Source organism: Mastomys coucha, unplaced genomic scaffold (genome assembly GCF_008632895.1).
Source record: "Mastomys coucha isolate ucsf_1 unplaced genomic scaffold, UCSF_Mcou_1 pScaffold23, whole genome shotgun sequence".
Taxonomy (NCBI): Eukaryota; Metazoa; Chordata; class Mammalia; order Rodentia; family Muridae; genus Mastomys; species Mastomys coucha.
In genome coordinates, this window is record NW_022196906.1 from 15,257,002 (window position 1) to 15,275,877 (window position 18,876).

An 18,876-nucleotide genomic window follows, 5' to 3' on the forward strand; every position below is an offset into this window, starting at 1 on the left:
AAAGAGGAAAGAAGGAAGAAAAAGAAAAAGAAAATCTCCAATATGGACTACAGAGGTAGCTCAGCAGGGAAAGACATTTGCTGCCAAGCCTGAAGACCTGAGTTAAAGCCCTAGCGCTCCAGGTTCCACATGGGTGAAGGAGAGAATGGACTGACTACCTCTTGGGAATTGTCATCTGATACCACATTCTGCCTTCACACACAGACAATGTTTGTAAACAAATTAATGGAGTGCAGGTGTGTGTGTGTGTGTGTGTGTGTGTGTGTGTGTGTGTAAGGGAGTGGGTGGGGTGGGGAGGGGATATATCCAAGCAGCAACTTGAGCATGAAACCATTACCACCTCTTTCTTCCTCCTCCTCCTCCTCCTCTTCTTCATGACTGTTTTTAATCTGCCTGTATGTGAATGCACTGTGCAACTTCAGAGGCTAGAAGAGGCCTCCCATCCTCTGGAACTGGTGTACCCGATGGTTGTGAACTACCATGTGGGTGCTGGGAATCTAACCCTGGCCCACTCTGAGAGCAGTCAGTACAGTTAGCTAGAGATGTATTTCTTTCTCTCTTTCTGTTTTGTTTTGCTTTGCTTTGTGTTGCTTTTGTTGTTGGCTTTTGGTTTTTTGAGACAGGATTTCTCAAGACTGGTTTTCTCTGTATAGCCCTGGCCGTCCTGTAACTCACTCAGTAGACTAGGCTAGCCTTGAATTCAGCCACCTGCCTCTGCTTCCCAAGTGCTTAGATTAAAGGCGTGCACCACCACTGCTTGGCTGGGATGTATTTCTTAAAATAAAATTTAATAAAAAATAAAATCCAAGTCAGGCAGTGGTGGCACACACCTTTAATCCCAGCACTTGGGAGGCAGAGGCAGGTGGATTTCTGAGTTCTCAAGGCCAGCCTAGTCTACAGAGTGAGTTCCAGGACAGCCATGGAAACCCTGTTACACACAGAGAAACCCTGTCTCGAAAAAACAAAATAAATAAATAAAAATAAATAAAAAATAAAATCCAGTAGTTGTGACACATGCATCTAGAAGGTAGGTAAAGGAAGGGGATTAGTAATTCAAGGACAGTCTCTGGCTACATGCATCTCAAAAAGAAAATCAGAAAACAACAACAACTTGGAAGATGTTTTGAAGAACCAGCTTCCTTTTATTTTAAATGGTGAAGTTCTTTACAAATATAAGTCATTTACAAGGACACCCTTTATTTGGCTTCCTCCATACTTTCAAGGTTAAACCTAAAACAAGTAACAAAAGTCAAGTAAAGTTTATTTAAAATCAAGTATATTTAATAGATGTCCCTCAAAACTTTTCAGAGATCTGCTGAATATGACATTTAAAATGTTTAATGGGGAAGTTTCCTGTGATGGGCAGAGGTGCCAGAGATGCCTGGTCCTAGAAGAATCCTGAGGTCTTCAAAGAAGGCGGATTGGGCCCGGACAACTCCACCTGGATGGTGGTAAAGCTAACTGCTAGGAAAAGCTGTCCCATGCATGCCACCATGCTCTGTGGACATGTGTTGATTGTCCTATTCTGCTTAAAGTGTCCTACACTGTCAAAGTGTGGCCAATGGTCCCATGTTCCTCCTCCATGGGAAAACCTCTCAAACCTGAGTCTGGCCCAAAGCCTATGCTGTTCTGTTCAGCAACTGAAGGTATAATCCTGCCCTTCCTATGTGACAGCTGAAGACCTGTGCCCACTATCCCCAACAAGGCCACTGAGATCACTGGACCCTAGGACAACCATCTAGGTGGTGGGTCTCTGTCAATGTAATCGATACAGAAGCCATTGGATTGTAGCTTCCTGCTGTGATTTACCCTTCTCAGATCTCCGATGGATGGCGTTGATAGCTAACTGCAGTGTCAGTTTACCAGCAGCTGCTTAAACTACTGCTTCAATGGCCCAGTCAATGCATTTCACACAGAAAAACCAGACCTTACTTTTCTAGAGTGTCTAGGTCACCTGATGAAAAAGGCAAACTCAGGTCCTGAGTTCAATTCCCAGCAGCCACATGATGGATCATGGCCATCTGTACAGCTACAGTGTACTCATACACATGAAATAAATCTTTAAAAAAAAAAAAGAAAAAGGCAAACTCACAGACGGGTTTACTTGACTCACACGGTTCATATTAAAGGATAAACACGTTTCAGATGTACCCTTTACTAACAGTTTAAAGGAATTTGCTTTGCAAAGACTGTACTCAGTAATCAACCACTTATATATGTCTAATAATAAATAATTGAATAAGAAATTGAAAGTTGGGGCTGGTGAGATGGCTCAGTGGGTAAGAGCACTGACTGCTCTTCCAAAGGTTCTGAGTTCAAATCCCAGCAACCACATGGTGGCTCACAACCATCTGTAATGAGATCTGATGCCCTCTTCTGATGTGTCTGAAGACAGCTACAGTATACTTATTTATAATAATAAATCTTTAAAAAAAAAAAAAGAAATTGAAAGTTTATATGGAGTATAAAAACCTAAAATTAATTCAAATTACAAACATCTGAGGATATAAAAGGTGAAATAAGTAGTGAGGATTTAAAAAGATGATTTACAAGATATAAATACAGCCAGGCAGTAGTGTTACTTGCCTTTAGTCCCAGCACTCAAGAGGCAGATGTGGGTTGGGCAGTGGTGGCATACGCTTTTAATCCCAGCATTTGGGAGAAAGAGGCAGGGGGATTTCTGAGTTCGAGGCCAGCCTGGTCTACAGAGTGAGTCCAGGACAGCCAGAGCTATGCAGAGAAACTGTCTCAAAAACTAAAAACCCCAAAATGATAGATAATTAAAAGTTATTTTATGTTGTTGTTTAAAGATTTCAGAAGTTTAGAGATTTAATCAATAGAGTTCTGATAAGCTAACGCACTGACTACTATTATCTGTCAAGATTTTAAATTTTCTGTCATTGTCTCTTAAATATAAACTTAGGGATGTTTCTCATCATGCTAAAAACATCTCTGTCCAACCTACACGTTCTGGTGGAAAAGGTTTACACTTTTTTATCCTAACGCCATAGCTTTTGCTATGGCCCAAAGGCATAAGTCTACTCCAGCTGTTTACAGATGATGCCGGTTGGCTGTTTATTTTTTCTCTGTAAAATGGATTTTAATGTAGATTATTCACAGTGATAATATAAACTTGAGAGTATCAAGAAAGTCATGAGACTTCGGTCCACCTCCTACAGGTTAACCAGAGCCAGATAAGTACTCCTGTCAACCAACAGCCTATGCTTCCCTGCCTGTTGCCCACATCTGAGGCACTCCAAATATAAGTTTCCTTTAACTTTATTAACTTTTGTCCCCAGTCTATACCTATATTGGCACGGTTCCACTCCATAAGTCAGAAGCAGATTGCAAACTGCTCCAGAGATGATCTATACTGCACCAGATCCAAGCAGTTCTACAGAACCAGAAAGCCCTGGACTTGCTGAAAACTGATACGAGCCAGCCCAGTGGATGTGATTGTCTCTTCAGCTGGGTTGAAAAACCATATGCTTGTGGTGAATGCCTCGCTGCCCTAATTTCCTCCCCCACTCTGGCTAGTAGTCCAGGCTTCCTGGGCTGTGACAAGGAGTCCTAGTTTCACCAGAAAGTAGTCACAGAGCAGAGAGTGTAACCCCTTCTCCTCAGCTAAGTGCTGCAGAGTTAGACCCCAAGGAAACCCCCTGGTAAAGAACACAAAATGGCAAGTGTATGTGAGTACACTGCAGCTGTCTTCAGATACCAGAAGAGGGCAATGGATCTTATTACAGATGGTGGTTGCTGGGATTTGAACTCAGGACCTTCAGAAGAACAGTCAGTGCATCTCTCCAGCCCCTATTATTCTTAGTTATTATTCCTGTTTGTCTGTTTAACTGTCTGCCTATCTGCCTGTCTTTTGAGACAGGGTTTCTCTGTGTAACCTTGGCTGTCCTTGAAGGAGGATTCACCTGCCTCCGCCTCCGGAGTGCTGGGATTAAAGACGTGTGCCCTCACGACCTGCTTTAGGAACTTTTCTATTGCTGTGATAAAACACCATGACCAAGGCAGCTTACAGAAGGCAAGTTTATTTGGGGCTTAGGGATTCAGAGGGACAAGAATCCATCACCATGATGGCTTGAAGCACAGCAGGAAGCCCCAGGCATGAGGCTGGAAGAGCTGTGAGGTAACATCTGCAACCATAGGCAGGAAACAGCAAGCCAAGAATGTTGGAAGGTCAACTCGTTTTTTTCTTTTTTGTTTGTTTGTTTTTTTAGCTTTATTTATTATTCATGTATGTGGGTATACTGTTGCTATCTTCAGACACACCAGAAGAGGGCATCGAATACTATTATACACGGTTGTGTGAGCCACCATGCGGTTGCTGGGAATTGAACTCAGGACCTCTGGAAGGTCAGTCAGTCAGTGCTCTTAACCTCTAAGCCATCTCTCCAGCCCTGAAGCTCAACTCTTTTTTTTTTTTTTTTGATTTTTCGAGACAGGGTTTTTTCTGTGGGAAGCTCAACTCTTAAAGCCTGTTCCCAGTGATGTACATTCCTCCAGCAAGGCCACACCTTCCAAGCCTCCCCAAACAGCTATACCAACTGGGGTCAAGAATTCAAATGCCCCTTATGGGTGACCTTATCATTCAAACCACCAGAAATGAGAAGCCAGACTTGAGATAAGACAGTCAAGCTTGGAGCTTCCTGTCAGCTCTGTGCTCTAGCTGTTTTCCTTCCGCTGCGGTGCCCTCACCAACCCAGAGGACACATCTGAGACGTCTCCCTTTATCTGAGATGCTAGAGATTCTGAATCTTGAACCAGAGCTCTGCACTTGCCAATCCTGCTCTGCTCTCACTCCACTTTTCTCCCTTCCTCCTTGCTTTTAACTTTTTTTTTTTAGATTTATATGTATGGATATTTAGCCAATTAGTGTTTCTGCACACTGCGTGCATGCCTGGTGCCCATTGAAGGCCAGAAGAGGGCAATGGAGTTATGGTTATATACCAAAAGCAAATCTAGGTCCTCTGAAAGAGCAGCCAGAGTTCTTAACTGCTGAGCCATCTCTTCAGCCCCATATCCTCCTCTTTTTTTTCCATGACAGAGCTTCTCTGTGTAGCCCTGGCTATCCTGGAATTCACTCTGTAGATCAGGATGGCCTCAAACTCTTTTGCCTCCTGAATGCTGGAATCAAAAGCGTGTACCACCACCACCACCCAGTTTCTCCCTTTCTTTTTTGAGACAGGCTCTTGTGTAGCTCAGTTTGGGTCTCTATATAGCTGAGGATGACCTTGAGCTCAATACTCCTTCCTCCACTCCAGCTGGTGTGTGTGTGTGTGCTTCATCCATGTGCTGCGTACATGGATGAAGATGGGACTCGCCAAGTGATGACTCCAGGTTCATGAGTGCAGGGATGGGACCCGGTGCACGTATACACTAGATGAGTGTAACCTCCCCAATTAGCCAAGCCACTGCCAGCTTCTGCCAGGAAGCAGCTATCCCATCTGGGGAGCTAAACAAAGGCTTTCTGTGGACTGAACTGTCACTTCTCCCAGCAGCAGCTTAGAAGTCCACCCACCGAGCTAGGAGACTGCCTACAGCCAGAGGCTTAGGGACTCTTAGGGACTCTGGCACCAGAGTGTTACTTATGCAAATATCATGGAACCTAGAGACTTGCTTTCCTTTCTGTACTACATATATAAACTTGATTCCCGCAGTAAAGTTTGAACCTTGATCAGACTACTTGTCTTGGTTTCATTATTTCTCCCGCAATTCGAACCCTCTTTTTCCAGGTCCCTGTCCTCCACCCGGGAAGAATCCAGTTCCTGAAACTGCAGACAGTTTCAGATGAGCACATCACCAAGCTCTGGCCACTACATGACTCTTTGAGGACCTATACTAATATTTTTCCTGGTCTAGAATGTCAGGCCCGTCAGGGAGGGCACATGTCCAGTGGGTAGACACTGAGTGGTCTGAGCTGGAGGCCAGCTGTCTTCTCCCTGCTGATACTCCAGTGGTTTGAATGAGTGGCCTCACAGATTCATATATTTGAATCTTGGTCTCCAGCTGGCAAATCTGTTTGGAAAGGTTTAGATGTGACCTTGTTGGAGGAGGTGTTGTCACTGAGGGTGGGTGGGTTTGAGAATTCAAAAGGCCAAGATATTCCCAGTTAGTCCTCTTTTCTATGCCTCCTGCTTATGGTTTAGGATGTAAGCTCTCAGCTACTTCTCCACTGGCATGCCTGCCTACTGCCACGCTCTCCACCATGATAGAATTCTGATCCCCAACAAATGTGTTCTTTTTTTTTTAAGTCTTTTTTTCCCTAAGATTTATTTATTATATGTAAGTACACTGTAGCTGCCTTTAGACACCCCAGAAGAGGGCATCAGATCTCATTATAGATGGTTGCCACCATGTGGTTGCTGGGATTTGAACTCAGGACCTTCAGAAGAGCAGTCCATGCTCTTAACCACTAAGCCATCCCTCCAGCCCCAATAAATGTGTTCTTCTATAAATTGCTTTGGTCATGGTGTCTCTTCACGGCAATAAAAGTAACTAAGACAATCTCCTCCTCTGTCACTGCCCAGGCTCAAGAGTTCAATTAACAGGAAGAGGACTGTGCCAAATCTGAGTCTGGGCGGAGCCCCTCTGGAGTATTGAAGCTGAAATAGAGGGCCTGGATCCTGTACCCAGCACTTCAAACAGGGTGACTCATAGCAATAATGGTCATAATAATCACAGTAATAATAAACAACAGCTCGTTCATCCCCAGGGTGATGCTGAGTCACGAGCCAGGGTTTGGCATTCTCCAAAGGTCCTGAGGCTTGGCTTTTTCTTCTTTTGTTTTTTCAAGACAGGGTTTCTCTCTGCTCTGGCTATCCTGAAACTCATTTTGTAGACCAGCTGTCCTGGCCTCAAAAAGAAATCTACCCACCTCTGGTTCAGTCTGTTTTACTTGTGTGCGGTATTTATGCACATGCATGTATATAGTTGTGAAGGCCAGGGGGAAACCCTCAACTGTCATTCCTTCATTGCCATCCATGTTGGTTTTTTTTTGTTTCTGTGTTTTTGAGACTACGTCTCATTGGCCTGTAACATCCTGTTTGGATAGGCAAGCTGGGCAACAGGCTCCAACGGCCGGTATGCTTCCCCTGCACTGGGCTACTGAGCGTGGAGCACCCCTCTGGCTTTTGTGTAGGTTCTGAGGCTCAAACCTCACTTCCTTTACAGTACACTTTGAGACTGAGCTCCCTCTGGGCTGGCTGGCCGGCCTCTCTCACTCCTCCCACCTCCTTTCCTCCTTTTTCTGTTTGGTTTTGTTTTCATATTTTTTGAGAGAAGGGCAGGGTTTGTGTAGTTCACTTTAGCCTGGGCTAACCTCAGACTCAAGGCCCTCCTGCTGTCTTAGCTTTCCAGATGTTAGAATTACAGATGTGAGTGGCAGCCCAAGTTTGCAGTTCATTCAAAGCAGAGCAAACACCCCACACTGAACAGTGAAGAAAAGCAGCTACCTGAAGCTACTGGAAAGGCCCATGTTTGCTCCTCTGACCCAGAGGTCTTGTAGACCTTCTGTACTCTAAACCTGCTCAGAACTCAGCAGGGACACCAAGGGGTTTCCCCAACAGGGACTTTCCACACTAAGAGGGACAAACCTAGGATAGTTAAAACAGGTTTCAGAAATGAGGGGATTCCCCTAAGCAAGGCATCTTCAGAGAGGGGTTTCCTTAAAGTTCCCACCAGACCTGGGTAAAGCCAAGATAAATAATTTAAAACAAAGCCTGTTGTCTTCTGAATGAGAGGTCAGAGAAGTCAGGCCCCCTCTCCTGAGGGCTGCAAGGTGACTTGCTGGGAGACAGGGTTTTTCTGTGTAGCCCTGGCTGTCCTGGAACTCACTCTGTAGACCAGGCTGGCCTTGAACTCAGAAATCCACCTGCCTCTGCCTTCCAGGTGCTGGGATTAAAGGTGTGTGACACCACTGCCACTGGGAGACTTTCAAAGAAAGTTCCATGTTCTGCTGTACATATGTGTGAAGCAATATTTTCTAGAAACTTTGTCAACCATGGCAGAAAAAGGAAAAACTACAACAGCAGGGTGGCAAAAGACAGCCCACGTTCAAGACACCACTCTGCTTCTGGGACACTCCCCCCCACCCAGCTTCTTAACTGTTTTACTTCTCTGTATGTAGAGTTATCAACTGAGTTAGTAAAAATGAAAACGAGTGCTTTCATTTCCCTGCAATCGAGAGGACCCAGTTCAATACTGGACACTATGCAAGGAGCCTAGGAAGGTGGGGACAGGAAGCCACCAGAGGCTTCCTGACCAGCCAAAGTAGCTGATGGGCATCTCTCTATAATGAGTTGCTGTGCTCAGCAGGTAAAGGCACTTGCCACCAATACCAACATCAATACTGAGTTCTAGCTCCAGTGCCCACATGGTTGAAACACAAGAAACTCAAACTGTTTTTCAATGTCCACACAATAAATAAGTCAAGGGCTGAAGAGATGATGTGGCTCAGCAGTTATGGGCACTGGCTGCTCTTCCAGAGGTCTTGAGTTCAGTTCCAAGCAACCACATAATGGCTCAAAACCATCTGCAATAGAATCCAATACCCTCTTCTGGTGTGTCTGAAGACAGCTACAGTGTAATCACATAAGCTAAATAAATATTTTAAAGAAATAAGTCAATAAAAATTTTAGACCTGGCTGGGTGGTGGTGGTGCACGCCTTTAATCCCAGCACTTGGGAGGCAGAGGCAGGTGGATTTCTGAGTTCTAGACCAGCCTGGTCTACAGAGTGAGTTCCAGGACAGCCAGGACTACACAGAGGAACCCTGTCTTAAAAAAAAAAAAAAAAAAAAAAAAAAAAAAAAGAAACCCAAACAAACAAAAAAGAGCACTAGCTCTTGTCAAGGACCTGGTTCAAACAAATCATGGCTTATAATTTTTTTTTTTTTTCCAAGACAGGGTTTCTCTGTGTGGCCCTGGCTGTCCTGGAACTCACTCTGTAGACCAGCCTGCCTCTGCCTCCCAAGTGCTGAGATTAAAGGCATGTGCCACCACTGCCCAGCCATGGTTTATAATCTTAACACACACCCACACATACACTCACACACACACACTCACATGCATGCACACCCCCACTCACCCCCCACCTAAGTTTGGATCACCTGGAACTGAGTTACACACACACACACACACACACTCACACGCATGCATGCACACACTCACACTCACCCACACCCACCTGTTTGGATCACTTGGAACTGAGTTACAGACCTTTCAACTAGAAATAAGTTGTAAAGATTTGTGGCTCACTCCTGCCCTCTGGTGGATAGATACTTGGACACAAGAACATTTGGTCATCCTGCTCATTTCTTTCTGTGGGCTCACTGTGTGTGCTCCAGTCCCTGTGCTTTCCCAGTCCCAGTGCTTTCCCAGTGCTGTGGGCATCTCAGGGGAGAAAGGAAGGAAAGGCTCGTTCATAGTGGTTCAGGTTGCCCATAGCCTACAGGTGATAATACCACACCAGGGAGGCAGTCTGGGGGACTAGGTGTGAAAGGTGAGAGACTCAGAGAGCTCCCAGAAACATGTCTGGAAGGCAGTGCACAGAGCTGGAGCCGGTTAAAATGTTTTTTCATTCTGTTGTTCTCTGAGATAGGACCTCACTGTGCAGCACTGGCTGGCTGCATACCATGCAGACTAAGCTTGTCTCAAATTCAGAGATCAGCTGATAGTTTAGGTCCTGAGGTGAAACAGTTCCCAGAGGGCAATGCCCTAAAAGGATAAGGAGTCAGACATCTGGAAACTCACGCCTTTGGCTGATTTCAGCCTAAGCAGCTCACAGTACCATTTTTTCATGTTTATCATTTGCTTATTAAACTTTTTTTTTTTCTTGAGACAGGGTTTCTCTGTATAGCCCTGGCTGTCCTGGAACTCACTCTGTAGACCAGGCTGGCCTTGAACTCAGAAATCCACCTCCCTCTGTCTCCCAAGTGCTGGGATTACAAGCGTGTGCCACCACTGCCCAGCAGGAACTTTCTTTCTCAGGCTACTCTTCTGTAATGTGCACTCGGGTATGGAGCTCAGAGGACAATGTGCTGAGCTGGCTCTCTCCTGACACCAAGTGGCATGTCGTGCAGATTGAAACTGTGCCAAGCTTGGTGGCACGTGCCTTTCATGGTGAGACATCTCACCAGATCGTATAAATTTACTTTCTCTCATGCAGCCTAGTCTGGCCTGGACAATGTACTTTGTGTATGCCACTAGGCATGTGTACTGTGCCTGTGTGTACTGGTGGAATCCAGAGGATGCTGAGTGGCCTGCTCTATCATGCTTCATGTTATTCCTACTCATAGTCTCTCAATCTGAAGACCAGCAGCCACCAAGCCCCAGGGATACAGTCTTCTCTCCTGAGGTTATGGGAAGTACACATGGCCATGTCCAGCATTTTCCATGGGTGCTGGTATCTGAACTGAGGTCTTCTCAGGCCTCTGCAGCAAGAGCTTACACCCAGAGCTATCTTCTCAGTCCACCAACTTTAACTCCAGGATCTCTACCTCAGGGCCTGGGATTTGCAGGTGTATGCCACCACATCCAGTTTATGCACAGTAGGGCTAGAAGCCAGAGCTTCCTGAATGCTAGGCAAGCACTTTGCAAACTGGGCTAAATTCATTTTCACCCAGACAGGGGCTCACTGGTCAGCCCTGCCTGGCCTTGAACACATGACCCTCTGTTTCCTTCTTCTGAGTACAGAATGATATATATGCTTTTTTTAAAAAAAAAAAAAAAACACTGCTGGAACAGAAACTACATGTTAAGCCAAGCTCTGCCATTGAACTCTAGCCAGAGCCCCAGGCTATACTCTTTCGAACAGTAGAAATCCTCAAAGTCGCTCCCCAGGACTGGAGAAAAGGCTCAATGTGGCAGAGGACATTGATTTCACTCCAGGTAGCCACATGGTGGCCTTAGAGCTATTGGTAACTATAATTCTAAGAGATTCTAGCCTCTGCAGGCACTACATGCACACATACAGAGCACTCATACACATACATTAAATTTTAAGCCAGGAGTGGCTCATGCTTTTGATCCAAGCACTCAGGAGGTAGTGGCAGGTAGATATGTGAGTTTGAGGCCATCCTTGTCTACATAGTGTGTTCCCAGACAGCCAGAGATACATAGAAAACCTATTTCAAAAAGGCGCGCACACACACACACACACACACACACACTTAGAATAAGATGTTCTCCTAGCAGAGGCAAAGTTCAGTGTGAAAGGCCACATATTTCTCATGCCCAGTCTACCCTCAAACTCGTGTCCTCTTGTCTCCATGGAGTGCTAGGGGAAGAGGGGAGGCAGAGGGAGGAAAGAATTAGGAGAGGCTGAGACAGACAAGAGTTGGAGAGACACAGAAGGCCTAGGACTTCTGAATGGTGAGGGACAGGACAAAGGCATGGCTGTTAGCACTCTGGTTCTCCCCACTTAGGTTCACCCCCAGCCTCAAACAGCACTGAGCCAGCGGCCTCCAGCACCTGGAACTGTTTATTGGACATTGTTGCCAGTTGCAGGACAGAAAGCTAGACAGAAGAAAAACAGTGACCACAGACCCATAGGGACAGACCCTGCCCAGATGGGGACATTTGTATCCCCAACCCGGTAGACCAACCTGGCAACTGCTGCACCTCCCCAGGCCCCCAGGACTTTGGCATAACGCTGATGGGGGTAGGGGGGCTGCAGACAGCAGAGCCCCTCAACCCGAAGCAGAAAATCTGATGAGAGCTGGGGACAGGCCGGAGGACAGGGGACAAGGGGCAGGCCATGGGCCAGGATGTGAGGAGCAGCAGAAGTGAGGAGTCGGGAGCTAGGGGCACGGTGGCTAGGTTTCCTTTTCCGGAGAAGGGTTATGCACTGACGTCTTTCTCGTTGCCCGCTTTGGGGACGGCTTCCAGCAATGGGTCCCCGGGGCCCGCCTCCTCCCCCTCCTTGGCCTCACCAGACTTGGAGTTGGGGACCCAGAGGCCAGAATCGATGCAACGCTGCATGTGATACTTGGCATCCTGTGAAGAGAGAAAGGACAGCAGGTGAGGCTGTGCCAGCACCATGGTGCCCCATTGTCCCCCGAACCTCCTTCTCCTTCAAGGCTGCTCAGTACCCACTCTACCCAGAACCGTTTAAGGAACTGCAGAAGCTGGCATGTGACTCAGTGTGCAACACTCGACTAGTGTTCCAAGACTCTTCCATTCCAGTACCACAGACAACCAGATATGGTGGTACACACTTGTGATCCCACCACTTAGGAAGTGGAGGCAGGAGGGTTAGGAGTTCAAGGTCATATTTGAGGTCAGCTTGGGCTACATGAGACCCGGCTCAAACAAACACACAAAAGGGGGTGGTGACAGCTATGGTTCAGCAGTTAAAGAGTACTTTCCTCGCCGGGCAGTGGTGGCGCATGCCTTTAGTCCCAGCACTTGGGAGGCAGAGGCAGGCGGATTTCTGAGTTCAAGGCCAGCCTGGTCTACAGAGTGAGTTCCAGGACAGCCAGGGCTACACAGAGAAACCCTGTCTCGAAAAAAAACAAAAAAAAAAAAAAACAAAAAAATAATAATAATAACAAAATAAAATAAAATAAAAATAAAAAAGAAAAGCTCAGTTTTCACTCCTCCTGAGGTGTATCCAGCTGGTACTTAACAAACAGTGTTGCTGTTAGGAGTGCTGGACCTCCCTTTTCTTAATGAAGCTCAGGAGGGACATGATCTTTTGTTTTTAGAACCACAGCCCAACACATAGCTGCTACTGAGTGATACCCTGACCTTGTCATTCTCAGAGAGGGTCTCATTAAATTGCTCTGGTTCATCTCAACTGACTAAACCTGGCCTTGGACTTACAACCCTGCTCTTAGCCTCTAGAGATGACAGGATTGCACCCCTGGGCAGAACAAGAGGGCCACTCCTTGCCATCTGCCTCAGAGACTGGGTACTCACAGTGGGATCCATTTTGCTGATGGCGTCTTGCAGCATCTGTACATCCTTCACATCAAAGCACTTCTGCAGCTCCTGGGTACAGACGGGGCCAGGGTGAGGGCCTAGGCTTAGGATGGGTGGGGGTAGGGGGACAGGAGCTGGGAGTAAGCAATGTGTATAATCTTCCTCCTCCCTCCTGAGCCCTGGGAAGCCACACCTCAGGCAGGGATTCATAGACCTCCACGGGGTCCAGGCCACCAGGGCCTAGCCTCTTCTTGCGCTCCTCCTCCTCATACTCCTTCATGGCTTTCTCTATTCGCAGCTTGGCGCGGCCCCGCACACGTTCCTTAAAGGCCTCCAGTTCATACTTGAAGCCCTCCATATACTGATGATCGGCGGTCTGTGGAAGAGGGTGGGTGCTGTTCACTGCACCATTGATATGCACATGTTTAGGGGTGAGGCCCCTGCAGCAACTCCTGGAGGCTCCCTGAAGCTTTTCCTGAACTCCACCATGGGTACCTCAATCAAGGCTTGGCCTTTGTCTCCTGTATTCAGTACCCATCCTACTAGCTGGTGGGCCCACTTGCTAATGGCTAGCCTCCTGGCTCAGCTCAACAGCACCAGCTTGGTATCATATCTTCAGGTGTCCGCCAGCAAGGTCTAACAGATACCCCAGTTCTGGATTGTTCTACTCTGCCCCGCTCTCAGAATCCCCGGTCTTTCAGAGGAACCAAGTTCAGTACTATTACCCTAGTAAACACTAGTAACTGCAGCTCCAGGGATCCGACACCCTCTTCTAGCCTCTGAAGACACTTGCATGCGCATGATACACATAAACTCACTCAGGCACACACATGGCAACAAAAAAAATTGAAATATTTAATTATATAATGTTTGCATAATATGGTTACATTGTCATATCTAAGTTATTTAGATATTTAAAGTAAATAAATAGAATGACATCTTCAAATAGGGTCAACTAGGTGGTTCAGTGGGTGAAAGTGCTTTGCCATGTAAGCCTAACAGCTTGTTTGACCACAGGAGCCTACATAAAGGTAGAGAGAATCAACTGCACAAAGCTGTCTCCTAATCATAAGGGTCCACATATACATCATACATACATACATTCATATACATAAAAACACATATACATCTACACACACACACACACACACACACACACACCATACATACATATACATCATCTATACATACATAGAGTTTAAGAAATGAATATGACCATATTCAGCCACTGTCATCCCTGGACTACCTCAAGTACTTCTGATAAAGATTTGACCACGGGTCCCTAGTCAGCATGAACACTGTATAGACTTCCTGGTGGTACAGGAACTCATTACCTTGATCTTGGTGAAAAACTGCCGGAAGCAGGCACGGGGGTCGACCTTCAGACTCTTGGCCAGCTCCAGAATAAACTGCATCACCATGGTCTGGTGAGCTACCTGTTCCATCAGTGCACATTTCTGCCAGGACAGAGAGGTAGGTGTCAGCAGGCAGCAGTGCCTGGGAGGCTCAGCAGCTGGGCAAGGGTGTACTCACCTCCTCTACTTCCAGGTCAATGCACCAGATAACCAGGTAGTTGGCTGTTTCCTCACACACCAGGTGGACATTGTCCGACAGGTACTTCTGGCTGTCATCCCAGCGGTGGAGCATGCCTGCGGGGAAGGATGTTGGGAAGATGCTGCAGAGGCCATTGGAAGCCTTTCCCTGGCCCTGACTCCTAACCAAGCCTTCACACAGGAACTTACCGAAATGCTTGATCTGTTTCTCATATTTTTCAACGAAGGTCTTGTGTTTCTGCTCCCTTGCCTCCTCTGAGTCTTCCTCTGCCTTCTCAGGCTTGGTATTGACCATGCTCTGTGACAGGACGAGAGGGCAAGTGGGCTGGGGCAAGGCAGGGGTGCGCCTGGGGTTTGGGGGCCGTGGCCGCCGCGCCCATCCTGTCCACATCGGAGGCGGTGGTGTCGCTAAGTGCATCAAGGTGGCGGAGGCATGGCCGCGGGCCTTCGGGCAGATCAGAGGGTACGGATGGGCTTCATTGGCCTCTACTAGCCAATCCCAAACTCAAATTGTCTGCCTGTCCCTCCCCTGTACTAGCACCCCACCCCATGGCTTTGACTGGCTCTCATTGTCAAAATTCTTTTTCTAGTTTACTGGGATGGGAAGACAGGGGTGGACCTGGAGTCTTCACAGGCATGTCTAACCTCCACCACTGAACCACCCGGCCAGTCTGACCGCACTCTACAGTGCTCTTGCTGGTGTCCCACCTTGCTAAAGCCATCTTTACTGAGGGTGTCCACATTCCAGGGCATGTTCTTCTCCTTTTTGCGCATGTCCTCCAGCTTCTGCTCCCAGCTTCGCTCCTCCTTGCGCAGCTGCTGTGCCTCAGCTCTAAGCCGCTCAAGTTCCACCTGGCCATCACCCTCAGCCACTTCCAGCTCCTTCAGCTTGCGCTGGCACTCGGCTACCTTGCGCTTGCACTCCCGGCAGCCCCGGTCCAGCTCCTCTTTCTCCTTCTGAAACTGCTCCATGCGTTCCACCCGGGCCTGCAGGCAGGAACAGTCAGCACTTGGGAACAGACACGCCTGGGTCAGGGATACACTCTGGGTCCTTACAACAGTCACACAGCCATGTGCTACCTGCTGGTGCCCTGCTGCCATTTTTTTTTTTCTTCGAGACAGGGTTTTTCTGTGTAGCCCTAGCTGTCCTGGAACTTACTCTGTAGACCAGGCTGGCCTCAAACTCAGAAATCTGCCTCCCAAGGGCTGGGATTAAAAGGAGTGTGCCACCACCGCCTGGCCCCTGCTGCCATATTTTTATGGTTTTTAAGACTAGGTTTAACTAATGAAAACATCTGTATGTGACACTCTTTTTTTGTTGTTGTTGTTGTTGTTTTTGTTTTTTGTTTTTTCTTTATGTATGTGACACTCTTGATCCTCCTGCCTCTCAAGTGCAGGTGTAAGACAGGGCAACAGGAACTGATCATGTGGGGGGAGCAACTAAGCAACAGACTCCTTGCTCATTTTAATTTTGGAAACAAACAGCAACAAAAACCCATCAACACGTGAAGGTCAGAGGACAAGTGGCAAGAGTTCCACTGTGTGTGCACTAGGGATTGAACTCAGGTTGTCAGGCTTGGTGGCAAGTGCCTTTACCCACTGAGCCATCTTGTCAGCCCTTGCTTGCCATCTTGAGTGGCATCACTAGCACCACAAACAAAACCAAAGAAAATCCCAAGTGGAGCACTTCTGTAACCAAGCACTCAGGGAGGCCGAGGCAGGAAGACTGAGTTTGCACCAGGCCAGTGTAGGCAACTCAGCAAAACTTGTCTTGAAATAAAATGTAAGGCCAGGCATGGTAGCAAATGGCTCTAATCCCAACAATGGGCAGATGGAGGCAGAAGGGTCTCTGAGTACAAGGCCATCCTTGTTTGTATAGTGAGACCCTATTGCAAAATATAAAATAAGTAAATGAAATAAAATAAATTTTAGGACCAGTGAGATGATTCAGAAAGTAAAGATACTGGCTGCGAAGCATGATGACCTGAGTGCAAAGAGAAGCAATTCAGTCAAGTTGTCCTCTGACCTCCACATGTGCACTGTGGTACACACACATACAGAGACACACACACACACACACACACACACACAAACACAAATAGAATAAATTCACCAAAGCATTTAAGCTAAAGAACCATCCATTCATTCACTCATTCACTCATTCACTCATTCATTCATTCATTTGAGACAGGGTTTCTCTGTATAGCCTTGGCTGTCCTGGAACTCACTCTGTACACCAGGCTGGCCTTGAACTCAGAAATCCACCTGCCTCTGACTCCCAAGTGCTGGGATTAAAGGAGTGCGCCACCACTGCCTGGCTAAAGAACCATTTATTTACTTATTTATCTATTTAGGCTTTTTGAAACAGGATTTCTCTCTATAGCTCTAGCTATCTTAGAACTTGCTTTGTAGACTAGGCTGGACTTTGAATTCAGAGATCTACCTGCCTTTGCCTCCTGCTGAGATTAAAGCCATGTGTGCCTCCAAGCCAAGCAGAAAAAAACCCATACAGTACAAAGTTGTTATATGTGTGTGGACATATACATGTGTAAGTCTGTGTATTTATTTTGCAGAATTAGGGGCTGAAGTTAGGGTCAAGCACTACATCCCCAGCCATTTTACTAATGCTCTTGATATGCTCACACACATATATCACAGCACAGGTATGGAGATCAGAGGCCACTGCCCAGCTCCAGGGACTGGACTCGGACGCTTGGGAGTAGAGCCCTTTAGCCAGCCCTATTTTGTTGCTGTTTGGAAACAGTCTTGCTATGTAGTCTGGAATCCATATGCAGTTGATGTTGGCTTATACCTGTGGTGAAGCTCCTGGTTCTTTCTCCCTAGGGCTCCAGTGACAAGCAGCAACACTACAACCAGCTTTTCACTTTAAGACAGTCCCTCCATGTTGCCCAGGCTAGATCAGAAGTCACTGTGTAGTCTGGGGTCCCTGCTCTCCCAATCCTCCTGCCTTACCCTCCCGCCCAGCTAGGATAACAGGTCTACACTACCAGGCAGGCACATTACTAAGCACGGGGTAACTCGCGTCATGACATGCTGTGTCATGATGGCATTCATTTATTCAGAGATGGGCTCTTGCATATGGCCCAGGCTGGCCTTAAGCTCCTACACACATGTGATCCTCCTCAGCTTTCCCAGACTGAGATTTTGGGTGTGTGCCTTCATCTGTAATTTACTGAACAGTGTACTGAGAGTGAAAAGTAGAACCAACATGCACACTGGGAGAAAAAGCAAAGCAGGGGCAGTAGGAATGTGCAGCCAAGCTTAATGACCTAGGTTCGATCCCTGGGAAATACATGGTGGAAGGAGAGAAGTGACTCTTCAAGCCTTCCTCCACACAACATGCATTCTGGGTGCATGCGTAAAAGCACATCTGTCATACAGACACAATGAAAAGTCCAAGCATTCCAGTAAGGAGCGTAGGAGCGTAGAAACTGCACAGGGGATGACAACAGTGGGACTGCTTTAGCGACAGGGCTCCTAGGGTAGACGGGGAAGAGTCCTCGTGCAAGCACGAGACCTGCATTTACACCCCCAGCACTCAAAAATAGACTGCTGCCTGTAACCCCAGTCCTGTAGGGAGCAGAGACAAGGGGATGATTGGGACCTGTTGACCCCCAGCCTAGCCCCAGGATCACTGAGAGACCCTGTTCAAGGGAATGAGCAGAGCTGGGAAGCAGGACACCTGTCTCCCACGTCCTCTATGTGAACCGACTCCTGTGCACACATGACAAGCTCTGATATAGCAGCCCTGGCCTGCTCTCCTAAGGGCTCTAAGGTCAGCACATCACTGGCCCCAGAGAGCAGCATGAAGTTGCCAGGCTGCTGGCTTCTGGAGAACCGCCACCATTCTCCCTAGTGTCCTCTGAGTAGCTGCCAGGGAGGGTGAAGCTAAAAACAGGACTGTGCTGTTGGTGACAGCAGCTACCTGGCTGGCCAGGCTTATACAAGTAACAGGATGGCATGGGTGTCCCTTACAGAAGGGACACAGAGGTTCTCAGAATTCTGACACCATATAACACACTGGAAAGAGCCAGATGAAATCCCACATAGCACATGCCTGGCCACAGAGCCTAGGAGGTGGGGCTGGGAACTTACTTGCCTCTTTCCCAAACCTCCACATCTTTTTTTTTTTTTTCTGGTAGGGGATCTACCAGGGACTGAACCCAGTGCCATACACTTGCTCCACAAGTGGCCTGCTGCTGAGCTGCACACACTCCACACAGCCCTTTTTTCATAGTTTGACCTGGTGTTTTCTTAAGTTGCTGAGGCTAGCCTTGAATTTGTGGTTTTCTGCCTCAGCATCCTCAAGAGCTGGGAGTAAAGCCTGCAACACCAGGCCAAACTAGACGTTTTTTTTTTTTTTTTTTTTTT

At 47.2% G+C, this 18,876-nt stretch overlaps 1 protein-coding gene and 1 long non-coding RNA gene across 4 annotated transcripts in view; one reads left to right on the forward strand and one right to left on the reverse strand.

Moving 5' to 3' along the window:
- LOC116073787 overlaps nt 1-3,728 on the forward strand; it is a 44,565-nt gene extending 40,837 nt beyond the window's left edge. Inside the window, exon 6 of one of the 2 annotated variants that reach the window (XR_004111903.1) lies at nt 3,300-3,728. This is a non-coding gene — a long non-coding RNA (uncharacterized LOC116073787). Of the gene's footprint in view, nt 1-1,308; nt 2,234-3,299 lie in introns of those variants that run through there. The other variant, XR_004111901.1, reaches the window with a different exon arrangement.
- Nucleotides 3,729-11,470: 7,742 nt separating this feature from the next.
- The window catches only part of Cdc37 (cell division cycle 37), an 11,510-nt gene continuing 4,104 nt past the window's right edge, over nt 11,471-18,876 (reverse strand). Inside the window, exons 2-8 of one of the 2 annotated variants that reach the window (XM_031343462.1) lie at nt 15,193-15,471; nt 14,674-14,929; nt 14,465-14,580; nt 14,266-14,388; nt 13,125-13,307; nt 12,929-13,000; nt 11,471-12,004 (exon numbers count right to left, since the gene is read on the reverse strand). In XM_031343462.1, coding sequence (XP_031199322.1) covers nt 11,849-12,004; nt 12,929-13,000; nt 13,125-13,307; nt 14,266-14,388; nt 14,465-14,580; nt 14,674-14,929; nt 15,193-15,471 — 1,185 coding nt within the window. In that variant the 3' untranslated portion in view covers nt 11,471-11,848. The remainder of the gene's footprint in view (nt 12,005-12,928; nt 13,001-13,124; nt 13,308-14,265; nt 14,389-14,464; nt 14,581-14,673; nt 14,930-15,192; nt 15,472-18,876) is intronic. The other variant, XM_031343463.1, reaches the window with a different exon arrangement.